The sequence below is a fragment of the Cryptomeria japonica genome, chromosome 5 (assembly GCF_030272615.1).
Source record: "Cryptomeria japonica chromosome 5, Sugi_1.0, whole genome shotgun sequence".
Lineage (NCBI taxonomy): Eukaryota > Viridiplantae > Streptophyta > Pinopsida > Cupressales > Cupressaceae > Cryptomeria > Cryptomeria japonica.
This window is the reverse complement of record NC_081409.1, coordinates 540,703,780-540,729,831: the sequence shown is the minus strand read 5'-3', so window position 1 is coordinate 540,729,831 and position 26,052 is coordinate 540,703,780. Positions and strand designations below refer to the sequence as shown.

General features: G+C 36.6%; 1 protein-coding gene across 5 annotated transcripts in view; it reads left to right on the top strand.

Moving 5' to 3' along the window:
• The window catches only part of LOC131034565 (alpha/beta hydrolase domain-containing protein WAV2), a 36,340-nt gene extending 11,616 nt beyond the window's left edge, over positions 1-24,724 (top strand). For 4 of the 5 annotated variants that reach the window (XM_057966095.2, XM_057966093.2, XM_057966091.2 and 1 more), the window contains 2 exons: positions 22,151-22,306; positions 24,215-24,724. In XM_057966095.2, the coding sequence (XP_057822078.2) occupies positions 22,151-22,306; positions 24,215-24,436 (378 nt within the window). In that variant the 3' untranslated portion in view covers positions 24,437-24,724. Of the gene's footprint in view, positions 1-22,150; positions 22,307-22,431; positions 24,191-24,214 lie in introns of those variants that run through there. The other variant, XM_057966096.2, reaches the window with a different exon arrangement.
• The last annotated feature ends 1,328 nt before the right edge of the window (positions 24,725-26,052 follow it).

Genomic DNA, 26,052 nt, shown 5'->3' with positions numbered 1-26,052 from the left:
TGGACACTTCCCATACATGGATACTGATTGCCCCAACTCACCATACCTCTCATCTGAGACCATAAACCCGTCCTGCCAGGAGACTGTGAAGTCTGAAAAAGAGTACACCAGCAGCCCACCAAGTTTGAAATGATTGACTTGAGATCTGATCTTAGGAAAATCAACATCCAAGAAGATGAACATCTGCTGCAACACAAGAAATTGTCATCCAAAACAACACATCTTCTTACGTCCAAGGTTGGAAATATCCTCTCTAGTGACTCCAACTCCACATAGAACCATTCTTTGCTCTCTTTCCAACCCACTAGTTGATGAGTAAAAGGAACCATCAAATGGCTGGTAAAGAAGGGAATAGCACCATCAAGACTGAAAATTTGTTCCTTACCCCTCCAAAGATCCTTCTTTCCACATGTAATAAGCTCCGTCAAACCATGTTGACGATCTCGAGCCTGGATACCCAACCAAAAGTGATTTTCAACACACTGAAAAGAAAACTCAACACATCCCCAAGTGCTAGTAAGGACCAAGTGCATACTTAAGAAATTGATGTCTCCACTAGTGAACCCTTGAAGCCTAACCATGAAAGCTTCAACAACATTGGAGTATGGAACAATGTTGTCCTCAAATCCAACTCCCAAAATGGACTAGTATGAGCCTTATTATTATTCAACCCAAGGTATAGGTTATCAATCATGCAATCACCACGGTCTGATCCTTCTTTCTCCCCTACTTCATGAGTAACAAGTCTGAAATCTTCACTCCTTGCTGCTGCAATGAAACCTTGGACGGCTACTAAACTGTGTTTAGACAACACCTTGATGCCAAAGATGTTGAAATCATCCTGATTCAACACTTCCCAAGTGGAGTCTTCATCCTCAACCCCACTTACACATTCAGTATCAAGCAGGCTCGGAAGATTACTATTAACAAAACGTGGCACATCCTCATGGTTTGACATTACATCATCCATACACTGGAAACCATACTCAGTCTCATGTTCAATCACTTCACCACAGGTTTTATCATCCATCACGAAGAGAGGGTTTTCATAACTTTCCTCGATACCCATTTCAAAGAGAGGGTTATCAAGAACCTGGAAGCCATCCCTTTCCTCTTGGTCACTGCCATCTTGCTGATCCGAATCTGCATATGCAACTTTTGTTTTTCTGGTGAAGTTCTCAAGATCAAACTCTTCTCGAAGACTATCAAGCTCACCAATTACTTGCTCGATGTCTTCAGCTCTTTGTGCATTCTCTTGCTTCCTGAAAATTTTGAAATCAGCAAATTGTTCTTCTACCTCCATTAGAACCGAGTATTTTCTAACATGTCCTTTGTTGACTCAAGCTCAAGAGTAAGCTCTTCAACTTTCCTCTCTTTTCCTTGGAAAGCACTAAGGATCTTCTTTGCAAATTTGATGGCATAATCACGATTTGTGATCAGTTGTATGCACTCTGATTTGAATGTCTCCAAAGATTCTTTGATTAGTTGCAAATTAGGGAGAGCAACTTCATCCTTAACTCCTTTCCGTCTCTCTTCAATTTGAGCCTTCCAATAGAGTTATTCTATCAAACTATGTGTATGGTCAAACCCAAATAGAACTCTTTCCTCATTCTCAAAGGACCTTATGAATTTATCCTTCCACTCGTGAACATGCAAAGGTGGTGTATTGGTGATTGGCTGTAACTGAAAATCAGAACTTTGTTTCTTGTCTTCGCTGCCCTCAAAGCTGCTCCAAGACTCTTTTTCTTCACCACCCACTAGCTGCAATTGCTCAATATCATAAAGAGGATCAGATTCTACTAAATCTTCAAGTTTTTGCTTACCACCAACTCCATGAATAGGTAAATCAGATTTGTGTTTTAGAACCTCTTTGAACTTTCCATCATCAAGGACCATATGGTCCTCTAGCTCTACATCCTCCTCAATGTCCTCTTGATCAAAGGATGTGGTAGCACCCAACTTGATCAATGAGTTATTGCTGATTGTTGTTCTAAAAGTTTCTGTAGAAACATATTCTTCTTTAGTGGTTGCAACCATCTCAAATGGGTCACTATGGACTTTTTCCAAGCAAACTCTTTTTCCAAAGACACCTTCTCCTCTAATGGCCTCTTCATAGCTTACAATACAATTTGTTTTTTGAGCCTCATCAAGATCAAAGGGAAATTCATCCCACACAATTTCCTCGTCGTCCTTACTTGCTTTCATACCTGGATCCCAAATGCTAAGAGGCTTATTACTTTGTTCAGTTAAAAAGTACTCACCATAGCTCCAAGTATTATCTAGATCTGGTGGTCTACCATGAGGGTAACCAATTATTTCATTATGTGAACATAGATCATCAACAGGCTGAAAACCAAACTCCAACTTAGACCTTGAATCTTCTCTTGGTTTCCACACATTTCTATTCTCACCAAGAGCAATGCTAGAACCAAGTGATGTTCCATCTTCCCACTCAAAAAGTGGATTGTCATATGTCTTCTCTATACCCATCTCAAACAATGAGTTATCATTGGAAACCACAAACTAATTTTCCAAAGAAAGTGAACTGCTGCTATGCTGAATACCAAAATCGGAATCTTTGTCATACCTTCCAGCAGTGATTCCATGGCTCCCCCAAGTCTCATGTACCTCCTCTTCAAAGCTTGTCTCATCATCATTATACTCAGCAAATCCCAAACTAAGGTTTGATTCCTTGCCAAGATGAGGTGAAGGTGATGAAGCAATACTAGACTCAATTAGAGGAGAACCCAGTGAATTCATACCTCCTTGTGGCTGATCTATCATAGCTGGTTCTCTAATCTCAATGATAGTATCTTCTTCAATCTTCATCTGCTCTTCCTCTGGAAGCATATGAGTGCATTCAACACCGTCACTAGCTCCATAGGAAACATTAAGGAACTCATCATGCACAACTTCAGCTACTGATTTTTCTTCTTGAATGACAAACTCATCAATGGTAGGTGCATGCATGTCATAGGAATCATCATCAACATTCAAACGCCTCACTTGAAGTTTTTCTTTCCTCTTCTCAATTAAACAGAGTAAGAGCTATCATATGGTATTTTTTCTTTGCAAACTCAGTCTTGTAGCATAATTTCGAATGGTGGTTCATGAAACAATTGAAAGGTAATTCTTCCTTAATAACTTGAGGAAGTGTATCATATTCCTCAAACATGCCAAGAATTTCTTCTCTAATCCTCTACTCATATGAACCCATTATTAAATTCTGAATTTTTGCTGAAAGCACAGGATGGCAGGAATAACTGATTTCTCTATCACTCATGGAGAAATTAATCAACTGAACTCACAAGGTGGCAGGAAAACCGGCTCTAAGACAACTGAAATGTCCCCCTTAGTTTTTTTTAATTTTTTCAACACAACAAGATTCACCCGTTAAGGTTAGGATAATAAAAAACTTGCATTGAAAGGAAATTCTAAAAGTAAAGCAATCACTCGACCACTTGTTCAGCGGGAGGGCTGAATTAAGCAAATGACAATCACTCAACTACTTTTCAGCGGGAGGACTAGGAATAACAAAAACTATCACTCAACCATTTATTCAGCATGAGGACAGAAGTACAATATAAAATAGAGATAAGCGGCATAGCCAGCCTATATAACCAAACTATCACTCAACCACTTATTCAGCGAGAGGACCAGAGTACAATAAGAAATAGAGATAGGCGACGAAGCCAGCCTCTTCCACTTATTCAATGGGCTTTAAGGAACAATTCATAATGAATGTTGTTAGTACTACTAATCAGTATTACAATAAGTAACATGAATTGCAAATCAAGAGGTATTGCTATCCAACAGCTGCAAATGATGTTCAATGTTATTCTCAAGTTTCAAGAGACTCTCCACCAAAGAAACAACCCCCCAAACTCCAAACACTAAATCTGATATACTTAACCGGCAAACTGACAATACAGACCAACAACATAAAAACTCACTAAAATGCTCATAACTCTTCCAAAACTCAACGGATAGGCTTGAAATCAAATGCTAAAGAAGGCTAGTGAGGAGTCACCAAAACCCAAACCCCTAACAAGCAGCAAATCTCACCTAACTTATATTGCATGCTTCTCAATCCAGCCACAAGCATGGTACGGCTTGGGAGAGAGGGTGAACTTCACTATAAAATTCAAATATGGATTAAAACCTTTGAAAATTTGCAAAAAGGATCGCCTAGGCCAAAGGAAAACATAGAGAATACCCAGAAGAACCAAAAACCCTCTCAAAGACTTATGATTGAATTTCACTTTCAGTTCCACAATAACCAGTAACTTGGAAACTCACAAACACCCCAAAATATCAAAAAACTGAAAAAACCTCACTAAAATCTATCTCAATATAGCTCAATCTATTCCTCTGGATGAGAAATAGTCTCTCCAATCAACTAGGTGCTATCTCTCAAGCACAAAACTGACACAAGCTAGGAAGCTCTCAACTTCGAAGCACAAGTCTGGCACAAATTCGGCAGCATTTCGTTATAAAATATTCATGGATGGCAAAACAAGAGCCCAACACTCTTATTTATAATCTTGGTGCCTCCAAATTCAAATTCACATTTCCCCCAAATGGATGTCGAATCCAAATGCAAGATCATTTTACATTAATTTGAAATTTGCATTTCATTTCCCCTCCTTTCCAAGTCGACATCACATAGAAGCAAATATGCTTTATAAAAATGACAATAAAATAATAATGTGGCATCCAAGGTAGATAAGTGAAATATATTATAAAATTAACTTATTTCCCATAAGGCATTCATCTTGCCTTATTACTATTTCACTTTATAAAATACTTATCCTCAACAATAAATCGCCCAACCTTATGACATAAAATAATACTTTATCACCTCAAGTCGTCCCCTTAAGTCATAACTATAAATACATAAGTCATACGCCTAGGCCAAGGGGACCATTAAAAAACATTAAAAATACTTTTCCCATGTGTTGAACAACTACCCTAGTGAATTGAAGGCCAAAAGTACTAAAAATTGCACTGCCAGAAATAGCCTTTGAACTGGACCACTGAAACCTGCCAAAAATAGCACTTACTAAAAATAGTATACTGCTAAAAATAGTAAGTGTGTCCAAATGTATTTTAACCACATTCTGAGCAGTCGTTGCAACTTATTAAAAATAGTAAGTTTGAAAGTCTTCAGATTCATTTGCATGTCACACCATCACGAAGCTCTCTGAAAACCCAGAAAAATGAGTTGTCCTCGCCTCCACTTACTAAAAATAGTAAGTTTACCAAACTCCACTGATTTCTACGCATGTACCATCATTGCAAATCTTTCCGAAAACCTAGAAGGAATCTAGAATCAAAATTGTAAAACTCCAACATGCGAGCCACCAAAATTTCCAAAACATCCCCCTAGAAAAAAGGAAACCCTAATTTTGCCTCTGATTGACCAACAAGTCTCGGGATTGGCCAACGGTCCCCAAAACAAGCTAAGCAGAAAAGGGGACATTACACCGTACAACCCAGGACGGCTGGGACGTCCCCAATCCATCCCGAGGACGGCTGGGGTTAGTTAAAAATAATAAAAGAATGTCATATTTTTAAATTTTTTTTTTTCCTAATGTGGGCCCCAAATTATTAGCCCGAAATCATTCCAATTATTTGTTAGGAATTGCATGCTATCAATTAAATGCAAATAAAATAAAGTCATTTGAGCTTTCGGGGGCACTGCTTTCGAAAACCCCTGCGGGGACGTTGCCCCTGGACCCTGCAAGGGACGCTGCCCCCAAACCCCCATTGAATAATTTGGGGGGAAATTGCGCCGATAAAAGGAGAAAATTTAACCTCCGAGTTTGATTAGGCTCCATATAACAACATTATTAAAAATTTAAAAGGCAATGATATTAAATTATTAATATAAGTCTTGACTATGCGATAATTCATAATATTGTTGCCATATTTCATGTTTGACTATATGATATATTTAAAACTTTAAAAGGGAACGATATAAATATTTTATCTCTTACCATATGATATTCATATATTTAAAAGGGAAGGATATGCGATACGGGCGATAAAAATAATTATTTCCGACAATAATTGTTTAAGCAGAGAAATCAATTTTTTAGCAAATCAAACAAGTGTTGGCATATTGACAATGAATTTTCAATTATGAATGCATATTGAGTATTTACAATGAATTGTGAATTATGAATGTATATTGAGTATTGACAATGAATTCCGAACACAAATGTGGTATTTTAAGGTTCTATAATGTACATATAGTTGCTTTATCCATGTTTTCATATGAATATAATGTATATATACATGCTTTATCTATTTTTCATATGAAAATTTAAATTTCCCTATATATTTTAAATTTTCCCTATGTTTTATATAGCCGTCCCCTCGCCGTCCCCAAAATTGGCAAAAAAATTTGCTGTCCTGGAAACTTGTCCCACTGTCCCCTGCCATCCATGTCCCGGAAACTCGGGGTAACATAGAGTTTATTTACTTCAATCAATTGGATTCTTTGAAGAAGAATCAAATCGATGATTTAGTTTCCCTGTTGATCCACATCCACAGTTTGCAAAAGCTTATGCCAAATTGGGAAAATGTCCTTGATTCTTTCTCTGATGCACTAGATGTGATGGATGCACAACAGGAGGCTTTGCCCAACATCACCATGGAGGAACTTGATTTAGTTTTGGCCAGATTCTTGGAATATGCTTCTAGGGAGAGGGATGCAGGCTGGAATCTTGTAGAAGATTCCCTCCTTGATGACTAGTCGATATCCCATTGGGTCACGTGTTGGTGATTCCTTTTTTGTTGTAAACCCTAATTAGGGCAGTGTTGGCGTGATCTTGGCCCTTGATTCTAAATCAATCTTGGCCCTTCATTCTTTTTGAGACTATATATAAACCCCATTGCCTCTCATTTGTAAGAGAGATTTTTGAGAATTGTCGCCTATATGCTGCAGATTTGAATATAATCATTAAAGTTTGGTGATTTTGTTTTAAGTGTTGTATGCATTTGTGTTTCTCATTGCCTCCAAGTTTAGATTAGAATTTGTTTCAAGTTTCTTAGATTGAATGAAAGAGTTATTGAATGCATTTGTGTGGAATCCATTTAATCCATACCACTAGCTTCTTATTGATTATAAATTTTCCTTGTGTGGTCAACTGGAATTTAGAATTGAACTTCACTTTAATTATTGCACGTCCATTAATATGCATTGCCTTGATGATATTGATGTTGATGGTGATAATTTGAACATCTATAAAATTTACCTTAGATGATTGCACTAAATTTGTGTCAAATTGTTCATTGATAGTGAGACCTTGCCTAGTAAGATTCCATTGAATCGTTCATTGCCTCTTGCATTCTAGGTTTTAGAATAGAATTCCTAAACCCTTATTCCTGTTGCATTTTATTTGAAAATCCTTGTTAAATTAGATCAAGAGCTCAATTGCAAAATCCTAAGTCATTGGCAATTCCAAATCCATGATAAGCTCAACAAATCCGAACAATTACGTAAGTCCCCAAGTGAAAACAACATCTCACATCAAGCCATTGAGTTACCCACATGTCAAGAACTGACCATAGAAACCTTAGAATCATCTTAGTTGATCAGATATTTAGCATTTGAGGTGATTTTGTTCAAAAGAGGGTAAAATACTTTGGTACTTTATTCTGTGTTCATATGTGCATAAAACACACATCAACAAGTTCCAAAGACCTATTTAATTGTAATGGTTCCAATATGCTTGTTTGTTTGGAACCCCAAGTTTTCAAAAATAGTAGCAATGAACTCACCTTTGTCCATCCCCACCTACCCAACCTAGGTTACCTTTTGAATAGCCATCCAAGTTAATTTTAACCCATCTTGGATGAGGGGGGTCAACACTATGCTTCTCTTTTTCTAAACTTTTGTGATAACCCGTATTGTCCATGCTGGAAAGAATGTTCTAGTTAACAACAATTTCCTTCTCAACCACAGTAAGGAGATTTTCAAGTATTTTAATTCGGATTGCTTTGACATTCTCTTGGATGTTCTAGCTTATTTTAACTAGAAGCACATTCCAAGGCTTGCATTTATTTATGAAAATCCCATTATTCCTCTCCTTCCAAATTCACCAACAAATGTGAGAAAGGGCTTGTAACCATATTTCTTTCATTGTAGGGTGACTAAAAGGGGGAACTCGACTAGCTACCATTATTCTTATAATCTGTCCAACATGGCTTGCTTGATTTTATAGGCATAGGGACATTCGATAAGATAATGGTTTATGGATTGCTTTGCCTATTTGCATAAGATACATTTTTTGTATTAGAGAGAAACTCCTATTTTTTAGGTTTGTCAATTGTTAATGTTTTTCCTTGACATGTGGCCCACCGAAAGAAATTTATCTTGGGGATGAGGTTGTGGTTCCATATCAAACTCTAACTGAAGTTAGACATCAAAGAGTCACTCAACATGTTGAATTCAGATTGATTGAATAGTTGCCTATAGGTCAACTATACACAATTTCATCTCTTCTATGGAAGAGATTAAATCTGTAAGGACTGATTTTAGAAATTAAATCATTGAGAGTAGTAGAATGTTTGATATTTGGTATGTTAGTAAAGATCTTCCAAGAGGTGACATGCCTTTCCTACTTCCAATAACCTTTCATGACCCTTGCAAATATTTCACACAACTCCTCTTTAATTTGAGCACATGGGAATGAGAACTCAAGAGGCACTCAAAAGATCCAATGGTCCTTCCAAAACTCGATATTCTTTCCATTCCCTACTTTCCATTTTATGCCTTCTCTCAATAGTTGAGTGTATTTTTATAAGATTGTTCCTTATAGCTGAACCTACTGGGAGGCTAGTTAGGGAAATGAGAGAAAGGTCTTCCTAATTGGCCAATGTTTGGCCTTCATAATTCTACTCCACTCATTCTTAGACATCATGAGTTTCTAGCCAGTTTTGGCTATCAGAGCCTTATTCAAGTCCTTATTTTTGTGGATCCCCAGATCTTTGACTTTCTTGGGGAGGCAAACTTTATAACCAATGCCATGGATGAAATCTTTTTACTTGTCCTCCATCCTTGACCAAAGGATTATTCTTTGGATTTATTCATCTTTGGATTTATTCATCTTTTTCAGCTAGGAAGTAGGGGATTTGAACAATGAATGTAGATATACTGGGATACTTTGAAGAGAAGATTTGATCAATTGTAGTTTTCCACCTTAACTTAGTAAACTATCTTTCCAAGCTTTGCCAACTTCCTCTAAATTCTTTCAATTAGGCTGTTCCAAGTGCTTTTGTGGATTCTTTCCAATCTCAAGGGCATTCCTAGATAGGTGGCTAGAAGTTGCTTTATGTTGTTGCCTAACGTATCAACAATTTGATTATGTAAGGTTTTATTGGTATTGAAAGAGAAAACTCCACTTTGATCCAGATTTATATGTTGTCCTGAAATGATAGCAAACTGTGAGAGGATATGTTGTCCTGAAATGATAGCAAACTGTGAGAGGATATTTTTCAGCCTTTTACCGTTGTGATGGTTGTTTTCCCAAGGATGGTGTGATCAACAAATTGTTGATGAGAGCTAGGGTTAAGGACTGAAACAGCTCTAAAACCTTTTGTGAAACTTTTGTTGGTATTTAGAGATATCTTAATTCTCCTTTAGAGGAAAAATGGCCATCAAGGGAGCCATTAATTATGACAAAGAACATAGATGTGGTGAAACAACTCTTCAAGAGATACAAGATTTGGCCATAGAAGCTGAACTTTTGTAAGAAAATTAGCAAAAAATCCCAAGAAACTATATCAAAGGCATGAAAAATGTCTAATTTTAGCACCATGTTCTCCTTTTTACTCTTTTCCATGAATTGAAAAGTTTCGTGGATAGAGATAATGACATGAAGAATTTTTCTTCCTGATATAGACTTGCTTTGATTCGTTTGAATGATTTTATTTAGAAAAGATTGTAACCTCAACACTAGTAGTTTAGCCAAGATTTTGTACATCATATTGTAAAGGTTATACAATGAAAGTCATTCATTTTCTTAGCTCATGTCTTCTTGGTTATGAGAACTAAGGTGCTATTATTTCCTTTACGAAGCTCCCCAAGGAAAATCATTCTTAGGCAGCTTTGGTGACATCTGAACCAATGATATTCCAAAAGGTTTGGAAGAATGAAAGGGGAAAACAATCCAAGCTCGGGGCTTTGTATGGGTCAAAGGAAAAAATGGCACCACTAACCTCTTTTCCTATCCCATCTCCTCAAAATCATCAGTTGTAAGAGCACAAGGGATAGCCTCCAAAAGTTCTTCCTCAAACTAGTTCGTGTTAGATATAATATTGAGCAGAACTTGGAAGGATTTGACCCCCTCCTATTGTATTTCCTTCTCATTAGAGATTTTAGTTCCATCATTTTTGAAGAATTCTAAGACTATAGCTTTTCTGATGCTTTAGGAGAGATTGGTGGAAAAGCTTTGTGTTCCTTCCGCTAGTTTTAAGCCATTGAATTTTTTATTTTCGCTTCCAAAACCTTTCCTCTTTTTCTATAAGGCTATGATGGTTGCTTATGATTTCCTTTTCCTTTTGGCAGATTTCTTCATTAGCTCCCTTAGTATCCATTTTGTGCTGTATTTCTTGTAGTTTTTGTTTGACCCCTTTTGCTCAAAAATATTGCCAAAAAGAGTACTTGTTCTCTAGGTTTATGTTTTTCTTAACATTTTTTATTTTGTTGTTTAGTCTGAAGACTCTGAACAAGGTTGTCCCACTCACCTCAAGTTTCTATCAATTATCTATAATATTTTTCATGTTGAGGTGAAGGGTTCATATTATTTAAAGTATAAAAGGGTGGTTTCCTCTCTTGATATCCATTTCCCTCTCCAAAAATAGAGGAATATGATAAGGTCATATTCTTAATGATGTTGATAGGCCACATTTATTCATTATAAACTAGTTAGATGAGATTAAGAAACTGTTGTATTTGATCTGGATAAGATAGTTTGTTACCCTTTTGTTGGACTAGGGGAATGAGGAACTGCCCAACTCAATATCCAAGAGACCTCCTTTAGAGTGAAAGCTAGCCAAGTTTGCCATACTATCTAAAATTTTCATGATTCCTCCCATTTTTTTCTGAGGGGTATAGGGGGGAGTTAAAATTCCCCACCACCATCCATCTATGATTTTGTTAGTTTTGTTTGAAAAGAATTAGATCCTCCCACAAATTCTTTCTAAGGTGTCTAGTATTGGGCGCATATATATTGGATAAGATCCAAGTATCACTAGTGATTTTACGCGTGAAAAGATTCAGAAAATTATTGTGTTTAGAGATAAGAGTACCTTCCAAAATTGAGGTGTTCCACATGGTGATGACATCTATTGATGCTTCTTCTGCATTGACAACTTGAAACTCTACAAAAGGCCAAATTTTCTTGCTAATAGAAGAGAAGGAATTTGAAGTCATTTTGGTTTCCTAAAGAAGCAGAGTGTTCAGTTTAAGATCCTTTAGACAATTCTTAAGGATATTTTGCTTGTAAAGGATATTAAGCCCTTCAATATTCCATGATGCGAATTTCATTTTTTTCCTTTCTTGGAGCATGTCACCTTCAAGGTCTTTTGTTTTCTATAAGCTACTTCCCTTGCTATCTCCTTCACTCTTGTTTCCTTGTTGGACCATTTTCTAGGTTTAGAGTCTACTCAAATGTTTGTTATTTTTCTTTGCTCTTTGAATTTCTAAGTAGCCTTTCCCTTTGCCTACTTATGGAGTTGAGGGTGAGGCTATAGGGATATCCATCTTTCTATTTCTTTCTTTTGGGGGTGCCTTGATGGGGAAGGGAGAGGGGTTTTCACCATTGACTCTTTTACTTGATGGGATATATTTTCCTCTTTTGCCACAGTAGGTGGAGAACCTTTAAGTGGGCACCCTTTCACAGAAATGTCCAACTTTCCCTCCCCTTGTTTTCTTGTTTCATCTACCTTAGTAGGTTAGGAAAAAACAACAATAGCAGGTGGGCGCCCTTTAGTAGAAACATCCAACTCACCCTCCCCTTGTTTCCCTAGTTCAATTATAGGCATAGTAGGGGGCTCTATTTCACCCTCCTCCAAAATACCTTTCATAGTGGGAGACAAACCTGTTGCTGCAATAGAGATTTCCTCATCACTGCCAGAAGAACCACACAATTTTCATTTTCTTTTCTTTGTTGTACCTTCAATGTTTCTCTCATCTTTTGCCTTGCGAGGACAAACATTAAGTGGTTGACCTATTTTAGAACAAATTTGGGAAAAAAGGGCCGAGTTTTCAGATAGGATGCTTTTTGCCCAACATCCAACCTTTGACTCCAAAACAATGGAATTTGGAAGCACTTTGTAGAACTCCGCATTAACACAACACCTAGCAAAAACAATCTAGCTTTCGCATTTTAGGACATTGTCAAGATTCAAGAAGTAGCCAAATAATAAGTGATTCTTGCTATGATCTCCTCTTCCTAGTACTCTAAGGGGAGGTTGAGGAGATGAAACCAAGTTGGGGCCATAATAGAAAATTAGAAAAGTCATCTTTGGGGTCAAATCTAGGCTTCCACTAGTAAAGCAAGAGTTTGGTTTTAACTTTTCCACGAAGACCATAGGCCACTCAACATAACCTTTGTATAGTCTTCTTTGAGAGAGAATGAGAAAAGGAAAATACCCTAGGGTAGGGTGAGGACATCCACACTCCCTTTAGCTTTCCATTTAGAGCTGGTCCACTTATGAACCAGCTAAATATTGGCTCGTCTCCCAAAGAACTTTTCCACTAGTGCATTGTCCATCTTAGACACAAACTTGTCTATGCTCTTCAAGAAGAAGCCCTCTTTAGTCAAGAAAATCGAGAACCCTCCTCCACTTTTAGGAGTGGGAGATTTAAAATTATCTGCTTAAGATTATTCTCCTGAACTAGCTTTTTCTCCAACCCACCCATTGATGTAGGAGAAGACCCACATGAAGGTATCCCACTTGTTGTCCTCCTCATTTTTTGTTTTCAAAAATGATGGACTATTACATAAAAAAATTGTCAAAAAATGAAAATTTTACTCTATGGCATGCTTCCCGAGGCATAATTTCACCTCATCTTTTAGATTGGACTAATCCTTAGTCCATCCTCAAACCACGTTTCGAATTTCATCTTATTCTGGGTCTGTTTGCTATGTCTTTCCTTCAATTTCAGATTTTTTCTCCCTGGCTGCAGGTGGGAAATTTTCCTTAAGGTGCAAGTTTTAATGTTTTCCTTTGTTTTAGTCTTTGTAGGGAAATTTTTAGTTAATTACTAGTGCACTTTATGAAATTAGAACTTGTAACTTACTTTTTATTTCCCCCTTGTTGCTTTTTGTCTTTTAAGTCATTGTAGGAATTTTTTAGACATATTACAAGTGAACTTTAAGTTATAAAGTTTAAATAAAACTTGTAATTCTTTTAAAAGTTCCACTTAAGTGATTTTAAGTTATGTTAGAGGTTTTTCTCCTCCATTACAAGTTTTATAAAATCACTTTTACTTATAATAGGGATTTTATTTCCCTACTACAAGTTTTATTTTTAAATTGTTTTTCAAGTCACATGTAAAGGGAATTTATTTTCCCCATTACAAGTTCTTTTTTAAAGTCAAGTTATTAAAACTTGTTGAGGGGATTTTATTTTCCTCTTACAAGTTATTATAACTTGTATTTCTCTCACAAAAACCCGATTTTGCCTTTGTGCAATGAAAAGTGACATTTTAAACTTGTAATATGAAGAAAGAAACCCAATTTTCATTATTACATGCAAATTGAAACTTGTTGCATTTCTCCAAGAACCCGACCAGCCAAGGAAGGTGCAATTTGTTGAAGTTTTCAAGCAAATTTTGTGGAGGAATTTTAGGAGGTAAGAGGTGTTTTGGATTGTCTCCTATTTTCATGCATTTGTAAACATGTCCCACGCCATTTGGAGGTTCAAATCGCTAGGTTTTTATGATTTATAATCAGCAAAAAACTTGTTTATTAATGCCGCGATTTTCCTTGAAATTTGTCACGATTTTAACACTTTCCTAAATCGTTTTTTCTTTCTCTCCTAGGCATGGGGTTTGGATAGAGATTTGACCCATTCTTCTTGCATTTTGAAACACGTTTTTGCTGTTATTCTTCAAATCCGAGTTTGAAAAAAACATGGCAAGGGTTTTGGAGTTTATTTCTATTTAAAGGATTGCTTTCTCCATTCAAAGATTGTTTCATCTCGTGGAGAGGCATCTTGGATAAGCAAGGTAAGTTTTCTTTTGATTTTTGCTTTCTTGCTTTGTTTGTTTTCTCTTCTTATTTGATCTTTCTAGTTGTAAATTTGTATATATGTTGGTTTTACCCTAAAATCAGTTTTGTGAAAGAGATTTTCCCCCTTGGCAAAGCAATTTTTACATTGCATTGATCTTCCCCATTTTCTCTCTTTACTTACATTCGGGATTTTAAATCCCGGTTACAAGTAGGATGAAAATAATTGATCTTCCCATGTGATTAGAATATTTTAATCATCTTTTGGCAAAATTCCAATTTTCTAAGTGAAAAAATACCCATTCTTTCAAAATCAGGTTTTTCGAACCGGATTACATGTTGAAAGTTCTTCCCATTTTCTTGAAGATGACATTCCCAAAACCCTTCCATTTTTGTTCATACTCATTGCCTTTATCCGTACATTCCATTCACGCCATTTCCCACATGTCAAAATCTCATTTTTCACTTATTTCTCCATTTTCCATTTTACAAGTATACTTGCATTTGAGTTTTAAAAATCCGATTGCATGTTTGTTCTTCCCCACTTGTATACTTGTAAAACTTTCTCCAAGATCCGAAATTGGTCAAAGTCAAGTTTCAAGCATTCCCATTTGTTTCCCATCTTTCTCTCACAAAGTTGTGAAGTTCAAGGGTTGGAGTTCTTCTCATTTGAAGAAGAAAAATGTTAGTTGCAGTTGATTATGAAGTTGCTTTAACACTTTTAAGTCTTCATCACAGCATACCAGGTTGTTCTTCAATGTCAGATTTACCATCATCTCCCATTTCAAAGAAGATGAAGTATAAATATGACAAGTACTAGAATGAAGTTTCCCCTTCACAAGTTTGCTCTCCTTTGGATCATATCAAGGATACGGAGATAGGGCATGTTGACATGTCAGAATTCATTAAAAGGGTGGAGGATCCGCAAGATAGTAATATGCAACGGTTGTTGGACAGTCACATTCATCATGCATCTTCTTTTGTAGTGGCTGCCCTAGAACCTGAATTTGTTCTCGCTTGCGCTCACCACTTCGACAAGGAGACGAGAACCATTAGAAATGATGATGGTGAGGCAATAATCCGCCTTGTGGCGGATACTATTGAGAAAGTCTTCAAAATACCATCAACACCTATATATATGGAGATTCTAAAGGATAGTGCAGCTGAGTACTATGTCAAGAGGGAAAAGGACTGCAAACGCCACATTAACAGATGGATTCATGAGCCACGAGCCACTTTCACAAGGTGGGCTAAGTTGTACCATTGTGACTTCAAGTGGGAAATTGGAGACATCATTACTCTCCTTAGCATGATGATGGGTCTTAAGCACTCTAATGTTTTTGAGCCCTGGATGTATCAGTTTACCATGTTCATAAGGCATTCCCATCATATATCATGAGGAAAGATTATCAGTGACACTTTGTGTGAACAACTTGCAGCAATCCCTACTACCATGACCTTCTACATGAATTCATACTTAATGTATTTAGCAGCATCACTTAGACATTTCCCTGGTCTTTCTATCAAGGGTGATCGCTCGCTTATACTTGTGTGGGAATACTATGATCAGCTACCCTTAAGACCCAACATATAACATTTCAGGAGGGTTCAAGATGCATTCTTTGGTTACTTCATGTGCCAGTTTGACAAGACTCTGAAGAACAAAAGGGTGTCAGATGAAGCATGGGAAAGAGTGAATGAGTATGGTTGCTTGTTCCTTCAATTCCCGACTTTCACTTATATAAGAGTTAGATGCTACAGTGGGCAGCCATACATGCTTCCTAGATACTCGACTGATAAGATTATTCTTATGGAGTTGGGAAGACAGATCATGGTTGTACATGCACATCAATCTGTCAGACATTAGGTTGGGATGGGGATTTCTACAACCAACCCATTGAGATCATATCCACCAAAGCCAAAGCTATGGAGACCGAGATGCAGGAGATTAAACTCAAAAGGTTTAAGTCAAGGGCAGATTTTGACTACCGAGGTATGAAGGAAAATATCAAAAAGTCCTTCATACATGTGCATCGCATTGAGGATATCTGGGTGGATCTCCGTACAAAAATGGAGGTTCTCAAGATGGATTACTACAGGCTCACCCTTGAGCAAGTTATTGATTTGAACCTGGTGGACATTCCGCAAGGGATGATTGTGATGATGGGAATGTGCTTGGTCCAGAGTATGTCTCACGAAGGGTTGATGAAGCCCCACTTCCTTTAATCCAATGGTCACATAAAGAATGCATTTCCATTCTTGAGAGATTTCAGCCTATCCTAGCTAACACCAACACTTGGCTCAAAGGTAATGGTGTTAGACTCATCAAGATTAAGGTTGGAAAAGAAGATGACTCTACGAGGCTTCTTGGACGTAAGTCTGAGATTCAAATCGACAACAAGGAAGGTGCATCATCTTCAGGCACTAGGATCAAATTGCGGGTTATTCGGGCAATAGTGCTTCCTCCTGAGGAGGTGACAATTCGTGGAAAAAAAAAATCCCAAATTCACATTCATGTGATTGATCCTGATAATCTGGAGGAAGGACAACAATCTGATGACACTCCTAAGTCACTGGCTTCAGAGTCACCTCATGAGATTTCCTCCTCAGTTTCCATGGAGCTGCCTCTATCTCCTCCTAACACAATAGTGGATGAGTCTCCTCAGAATGTCGTTCCCATTTCAGCAATTGAGCCACCTCTTGATCATCAACAAGAGAGTTTGCTAGAAATCTTCGAGGATACTCCTATATGCATTCATTTGTCAAAGATTGATACCTCTACTTCTGGCTTTGAAGAGTTTATGAGACAATCTTCATGCCCTTTGGTTACCGAGCAAACCATGGTTGCCATCCAAACAAATACTTCTCCCAGGGTGACCACGGCTGTTCAAACAAAAACTGCTTCTCCTTTGCCTTCGGTAGCTACTAGAGGAGAACTAGTCGTTTTACCTCCATGGCTTAGTTCTTTCACTCCCAAGAGGATGAAGCGGGAAATATCTCTCTATGTCTTTGATTATCAGCAACTCAAACAATCAAGGCCCAAGGTTGCTAAAAAAGCCAAAACAATCTCCAGGGTAACAGTTGATAGTAATAAGATGAAGGTGGCTGAAATTGTTGAGCCTTTTGCAGATAAGCCACGTGAGGAAATGCAAGCTACTGATTACAGGGTTACAAGGATAGAATTGGGTAAACAAATGCATGAAGTGGTTAGGCATGATGCCCAACAATCTGTAGCTTCACTAGTACAGTGGTATGATGAACTTCTGGCAAAGAAAGACAAGCTAGAAGAGGAGAATATGCAACTTGTTGCAGCTGTTCATAAAATCACAAAGCCTGCTGGTGAAGGGAGTAATCCTTCAAGTTCCTCCGATTCACAAGAATCGATTTGGGGAGTTGAAAGCAGAGTTCCGTGACTCGCGGCGAGTCACGCGAGTCAGCGGGTCGGGTGACCCCTGCCGGGTCACGGTGACCCTGACCCGGGCTCGGACGGGTCGGGGGGCGTGACTCGCCTGACTCGCCGAGTTAGCGAGTCACTCCCTGACTCGCCGAGTCCGAGGGTCGTGACCCGACCAGTCTGCCACGAAGAATGGGTGGCTTTAAAGTTTAAACTACGATCTCTGGTTATTTCATGGACAGTCCATACCCACCAACAATACTATTGAATCCTTAACTCACTGTCATACAGACTTGAATCGTATACCAACTGCTGCATCTAACAGCCTAATGGAGGATGATGCAGGGAGCACTTTTCACCCGAGTTTGAATCACCAGTTTTGCCTTTATTATTGTTACCTGTAGATTGTCTTTATGAGTCCTTACACTGTCTGGGCAGTCCTTAGACTCTTCGGGTATTGCCATGGTTAATAAGCCTGCTGACTACAGTTTTGAAATTATGCTTTTCTTTTTTTCTAGAAAATGCACCTACATAAGTTCCCTTTTCCTCCAAAAATTCTGGATATAACTACTTTGTAGGCTAGTAGGTACGAAAATTCCTTCACAATGTTAAACACAACACTTGGTTTCACTTATTTGTATTGCAAGTTACAGTTTTTCCTCCTTTTAGTCTCTGTTATAACAGAAAAAACACAGTTCTGCAGGTTTGGAAGGCCAACTTTTGGAGGTCATAAAACTTTTAATAAGACTTGGATTCTTAACTGTGATCACTTTTTGGAAATCTCACAAAATTCTATTTCTATTGGCATCAGATAATTTGCAGTTTGTAATCATTGCTAAAAAAAATAATGGTCTGCAAGTTAGGTGTTTTTTCTAAAGATTTCCAGTAAAATAAATTCAATTTTGTAAAGAAGTTCTTTGACTTTGGCCTAATCACTGTTCTGATATTGTTTGGTAATATGCAAACATAAGATTGTGGAAAGTATTGAGAAATATAACAAAAAAAAAATAGAACACACATCGTAAGAGCTGTGACAATTATCAATGTATCTTAGATTCTTAATATTCAAGATACTACACACATCATAAGAGCTTCTATTTGATGATGTTATAGTGTCTTTAAGCTTAATTCAATAATGGGTGTATGAAACAAGTTTTAAATTGTTAAAAATCTCTAAATTTCAAGGGTTTTCTTATTTCGACGAGTCGTTGCCGAGTCATTGCCGAATCCGAGCCGAGTCAGCCTTGCCGAGTCAGAGCCGAGTCCGAGTCTGGGATCTTTGGTTGAAAGAGCTGCTCAGAAGGTACAAGCGTTGGACTCTTGGGTGGATCAACTTCATGATCTGTGTGTGCAAGTGCTAAAAGACATATTCCAAATGATGATTAAGTTGGAGACCATTGAAAAAAATTGAATCATACCTCTGAAACTTTCAAACAGAACTTGGAAAGGGTAGAAGATAGCTTGATGGTTTGATGCAAGATGCCTCGACAACAGTTGAGTGTTCTTCGGGAGCATGCCATTATTCCTTCTAGGGTCATGTATTTGGAATTTGAAGAGCTTCTAGAGAATAAAGCCCTCGTCCTCAAATCCCTCATTGAAGAGATTGATGACGCAATGAGATTGCGAGTTGAAGTATTCCAAGGTGTTGTTTCTCACTATGAGAAGGCCTCTTGCAATATCATGAGTCGGAATGGAGAGTTGATACCAAAAGAAGAAGTGCTCGCTGATCTACAAATGAAGATTCATAATGAGTGGAGGAGTGAACAATTTTCAGCTGCCTCAATTCAAGTTTTGATGAAACATCAAATCTTCTTGCATGAAATCCAGTCCACTTTGGAGAAGAACAACTCTATGTTTCTTCAATGCCATGATACCATTGTGAAGACCATGATTGTTGCCAAGAATACCCACAAGTCAAATCCTGCTGAGCTACGAACGATCATCCAGAAGTTTGAATGATTCATGTCTTCACATGCTTCAACTTAAGTGTTTTTCAACACTTAGTTGCATTTTTCAGAATTGTAATCTCTTAGTTGTAGTTTTTCTTTGACATATTTACTTGTAAAAACATTTTGTAAATTGCAAGTCAAGTCATTACTCGCACTTTTGTAATTACAAGTAGACGAGTAACAAGTCAATTTAGAATAGAACTTGTAACTTTGAATAAGTCATAGTTAGTTATTGAATAAGTCTTGGTGGTTGAGAGAATTTCTTAAGTTAGTTAGGATTCTCCCACCTTTTTCTCATGACTCCTCTCCTATAAATACTTGAGGGGGTCTATTGTATTTTTTTATCTTTTGGAAAGCAAGCAAAAACTCTGCCAAATTTGAAGCAAAGAAGTCTTTGAGCTTTATGTGTAAATCGATGGATTGAAAGGAATATAAGAAAATTACTCAAGTATTGAGACTTTGTGCTATATTCTTGAGTTTATGTTCAATATTACCTTTCTTGCAAGTGTTTCTTAAAGGGCTTAATCAAATTTGATTTGCAAACTTTGTGCTACAAGTATTGGAGATTAATTTAGTTAAAGTAGAAGTTCTATTGAGAAAAGTTGTAAGACTTTGTGCTTACACTCGTTCTTAAGAGAGATTAGAAGTAAATTTTATAATAAGAAATAGCTGTGAAACTTTGAGCTCACACTAGTTCTTGCTGTCTTGTGTAGAAAGAAATAAGTTTCAGACTTTGTGCTGTCATAATTTGTTCTTAATATCATTAGAATAGAAAAAGGTAGATAAGACTTCACATAGTCAAGATTTTGATCTTGATATGGCTGTCCCATCCCGAAGGAAGTGATGGAAGTCTTTGAACTTTCAGGAAACTTTATTTCCTTTCTCTCATTTCATTTCAAAAAGTTGTTACTGCTGTTTTATATTAAATTGCTATCACTTTTCTGTGAAGAGAAAATGATATTGGCTTTCTTGAAAAAAAAAAAAAGACTGTTGTTCCATCCTATTTTAGTTTTAGTATTAGATAGATAGGGGGAGTCTTCCCTTAATTATGAGAGTTTTACTCACACACTGTGGTTGAAGCCACAGTTTTGTAGATTTCCCCAAGTGTACAAAATTTTCAACCAACACCACCTCCATGCTTTCCAATTGCAGCAACACAATTTTCCTAGTCGAAACTAGGAGTGCACATTTCAAAAAATTAATCTATTGGACCACTCTATAATGTTGTATGTGGCATTGGAGATAATTTTAATTTGGGGATCACTTGAAAATACATTTTATGTCAAAGTTTGTACAGATTGGATGCTAGTGCTTTGAGTGGTGGATGTGGTGGTTACATGGGTCTTGTGGATAATCATAAGTTACCTAGTGGAAGAAATCTATTGGGTGTAAACACGTGTCTCAAATGAAGAAAAAATATAGAGGTTATTAGGATTTTGAGGACCTCAGCCAAGCTACATTTGGAGTTGTGAGTTGAAACAAGGTTGTGAAAAAGGTATCGATGGAAAGCGTTGTTTTTTCCATGAAGAAGCTGTCCAAGAAGTTAGTAAAGAAGGTTTCTTGGTGTGGTAGAGCCAAGGGAACTTTTTCCTCTATCCATTAAGTAATATTTTGTTTTTGTTTGGCTCCCTCTCGAATGTATACAAGTGAGAGATTGTTGGGTTAAGTGTGGTATACCTTGCATAAACATTGTAATATTGTTTTGGGTTAGATGTGGTGCACCTTGGGATGTTGACATCACACTAGGATAGACAACCTAGGGACCACTTTATAATGTTGTATATAACATTGGAGATGCATTTAGTTTGGGATCACACAAAAATAGATTTAATGTGGGGTTTTGCCTCAGAAGTTGGAATGACTTTCAGGTGTAGGGTCAAACTTGAGTGTCCATCTTGGGAAATCTCACTTGTATCAATTTGAGAATCTTAGTAAGTTTTCGTGTTTCCCTCTTGCCTATATGTAAAGGATAGGAGCATTGGATTGATACACAAAGAAAATTTGTTGTGTTTGGAATAAGGAGGTGCTGCTGGAATGCTGCTAGATTTAGACCATTGTGTGGAGACACTACAACTAGCTTGCTTATTGCATGATAACCATATTTCATTGATATAGTGAGTGGTACTTATTTGATGCTGGGTTTCTCTTGAAAGTTCTTCCTAGGGTATATGAGTTGTTATGTGTGATTGTTTCTATTTCCATAGTTGCTGGTTCACAGACAGATTTGTGGTGATTATAGTTTGATATAAATCTAATATAAAAATTTGTGATTTTTTCTATCTCCATAGTTGCTGATTCACAGACAGACTTCAGATTTGTGGTGATTATAGTTTGATGTAAATCTAATATAAAACAACAAACTAACTCTTAAATTAGAATTAATCCAGTTTTCAACACAGATAATATATCAACACTATATTTCTTTGATGGTTTTTGTCATTACAGTGAATTCATGGCCTCTACGTCAGTGAATAGATATTTGTTGGTTCAGATGCTTTTTTGGGAGATATTAAGGGTAGAAATACATTGTTTTCACCTTCTTCTTTTTTGGCATATCACAGTTTTCAGCATTGATACTGGAGAATACATTTACTTCTGTATTGGACATGGCTGGAGTTGTGCTACCTCCTCTGAAGCGCTTTATTGGTTCCAATGATCCAAGAATTTTAAACTTTCTGGTTCGTTCTCCATGGAATACTATTGATATTATAGATCAGGTGAGGTTGCGAACTGTGGTAATAAATTGTTATTTTCTTTTTATATTCATTTTTTCACTTATGTGAGTAAATCGAATTAAGCATTGGTAGTCAATGATTACAGAACATTTTTTTCTCTGTGCCAGTTACAGTGCCTTTGCTGTTGCAATAATTTTCTCTATCTGATGGAATGGAACCAGAAATGAGGAAACATTGCTAAATAATTGTCATGGAAGGAGAATACAATAAAGTGGAATACCCATATTTAAAATAGATAAGCTGATGACACATCATAATACTTTTATTACACTTGATTGTTTTCTATCTTCTATGCGACAGAATAAGAAGTCTTCAGCAGTCCCAAATCTTTTGGGGAACAACACGGGTTACAGTCCATAAGATACAAAATAACCTATAAATATTAAATATTCATATACAATGCAAACAACTGGTCAGCAATACAAGGCATTTGAAGATTAATATTAACAGGACATCCGTCAATTAACTATGCATCCTTGGAACCAGCCTTATGTTCAATTGCAAATATAACGATTACCAGCTTATGTTAATCATATTAATTATTGAGATTTTTTGGTACCATGTACCAGAGACATGTGCCTTATATGTATCCGTAGCTGAAGAATCAGTACTGAACTTGGAAAACTCTGGATTCCAATTCCTATACCTGACTGTCAAAAATGAAGCAGATTTCTACATGGTTTCAATTTTTCCAGTCCATCTGTACTTTCTGATTGTCTAGCGAGTATATTTGATACCTCTAATTTCAGTGTATTGGATTTTCTTCAGGTTCATCATGTACTAAATAATAGCATAACTGCCCTTTGTCTTGATGTATAATATTATCATTCAGTAAATTGAGTGCATGTAATTGGCAGATTGCTTGATGTACTTCTATTGAAATCGTATGATGTGCTGGTTACAGTTTTCTTATGGATTACTCTATGACAAATAGTTAATAATGCATTGAGGATGAAAAAAGCTCTCTCTAGGACTACTAGATTGAGCAATGCATAAGGGAGGCAGTGGAAATCACAATTCAAGCAGGGATGGGAGTTCAAGTTTAATTCATTCACGGCGATCCTTGGGAGATATAGTATTTTAAGGCTAGATTTGGTGGTAATATTGGGTATTATAAGCACAGTTAATTGGTGGATTGGTCAATAATAAATATACCATTGAAACCCTGTAATGTGCTGGTTTCAGTCTGCTTCTGTACTGTTCTATGGCAATAATTAATAATGCATTCAAAGCCAAAGTTATTGCTTGAAGATCACTAATTCAAGTGGCATTTGGAGGCAGTGGAAATCACAACTCAAACAGCGATGATGGCTTAAGTTAAAGCCACTGAAGGAGACTCTTTTCAAATTAAGGGTAGATCCCCTTCCATAAGAGATATGGTATTCAATGTTCAATCTGGTGTTTATTGTTTTTGTAGATTTTTGTAGGGAAGTTCAATTTAGATCATGTTCAGAGGAGCTTTAGTCTGCAATCCCAACACGTGGTGTGATCCTAAATGTTATTGGGAGTTTGAAAGGGCCTGACTGTTGTACAAGTGAAAAGATAGCAATAAGAACAGCAAGACAGCAAAGGACAGCCAAGAAACAGAAAAAAAACTACAAAAGATAGGATACTACAAAACCATTCAATCTACAAACTCAAAATCAGGGTGTCATGATCGTAAATGTTAACGTGACCAAAAATCCTACATTTCTTTACAAAAATCATGTTTTTAACCTAATAATGCATATTTTAGGCCTAGTCATGGTAGGAAATCATTTTGAAGAAGATACCCACAAATAATAATGCTAAATGTAGATAGGATTTCTTACATTTGTTTTTCTGTATGGGAAAGTACTTTTTTTCTGCTTGTCCATTAGATCATTTTCTGACTTTCTCTTTGCATTCCAGATTAAGCAACCAATTTTATTCATATCTGGCTCTCGAGATGAGTTGGTTCCTCCAGCCCACATGCGCATGCTATATGAAAAAACAAAGCACAATCGAAGGTGTATGTTTGAAGAATTTCCAAAAGGTACTCATATGAACACTTGGTATATGGCTGGTGAGCGCTATTGGCAAGTAATGCAACATTTCTTGGAGAAAGAGTTGTCAAGTTCTGAAAGTAAATGAGCGGCCAGCAAAAAATGGAAGTACTAATCAACTCTGGAAGTATGAGCTCATGTAAATGTAGCTTATAACCGAGCCTCGATTTATAGACTGGACTTTCTTACCACCTTCCAACAAAATATAATTGAGCTATTTAATAATGCTGAATGCATACGTCAAAGTCTTCGACATTTATTTTATGTAATGAGCCGGGCTTTCTTATTACCTGCTAACAATATATAATTTAGTTGATAACTATCTACGTTTGTATTCAATTCAGGAATTACTAATCATGCATCATGCATTTACTCACATATTTTCTTTTGGTTTCAAATCATTTGAAGATGATATTTTGTCCGTCTGAATTATACATATAAAACCTTTTTTGATGTTTGACAAATATGCCTATGTAAACTTTTTATCATTTTAGTTATTATTTATTTATATTTATGATGCTATTTGATTTTTTTTTAACACAACTCAATAAGATCATGACTGGAATTAAAAAAAAATTAAGATGGGAAACAAAGTTTGAGACATTTTACTAGTACAAGAAAATTTATGTACATGCTAGTCGAAATGCTTCAAGTCAAAGCACTACCATTTAATGTTTATAAGTGATTGTATTGTTGCCACATGAAACAATGTAAGTGGTAGTTTAATTTCTATGTAAATGTAATGAGAGTGTGAAAACTAAAAGTTTCTAAGAATCTCTCATATTATGTGTACGAGATGGTTCTATTCACCTCTACATTACCATTAATTAGTGTAAGTGTTGTTAAGTTTTATGTAGTTTGAAAGGTGTGGTTGTGGAAGTTGCTTAAGTGCAACTTGTGTTGGATGTTCAACAAGAGAATGTTTTCTATTCTGTAATTAGAATATTTCCTAGAGTTGTGAGGTTAACACCAAGAGCAATTTTATGTGTAAGATAGTTTGAGTTATGTGAGACAAGTTTCATTTCTCTTGCGTCATGTAAGGAAAGTTCCAATTTGCATCATATGAAGAAAGTTTATTTCCCGAGTTATGTAAAGAAGTTTCTCTTAGCATGTGTCATATGAGGAAAGTTTCAGTTTCAGTTCTCTTGCATAATTGATGTTTTCATTAAGAAGGCTATATATGTAAGATTGTCGTAGCAACTAGGATTGTATGCAGAATGAAAGTTTGCTCTTGAAGCTGAATAGAAGATTCAACATTTATAGGTTTTTCCTCACATTGGGGTTTCTTGGATATATCAATGTTAGTTGTGTTTGTGTGATTGGTTTCATGTGAATTTGTTTTCGTTGTTCATTTGTTAATTAACTCAGTGTATTGATTGTTATAAATCAGATAGACTAAAATTGTTTTGGTTCTTTCTGTGAATTTATTGAGCAATTAATCTGTTGCTGGGTTGTAGAAATTAACATGGTATCAGAGCTCTAAAGTCTTAATACAAAGCCAAGTTTTTGTATCATAGATTCCTTCAGATTTCAGTCTTCAATTTCTTCGAGGGTTTTATTTTGCAATGGCAACTAGTTTTCGGTATGAGGATAGGCTTGAAGGTGCGTCTAACTTCTTACAATGGAAGGTTCGGATTACATCCATTCTCAAGAAGAATAGGTTGTGGACCTATGCTAGTACAGAAGTGACTCCACTAGTAAATG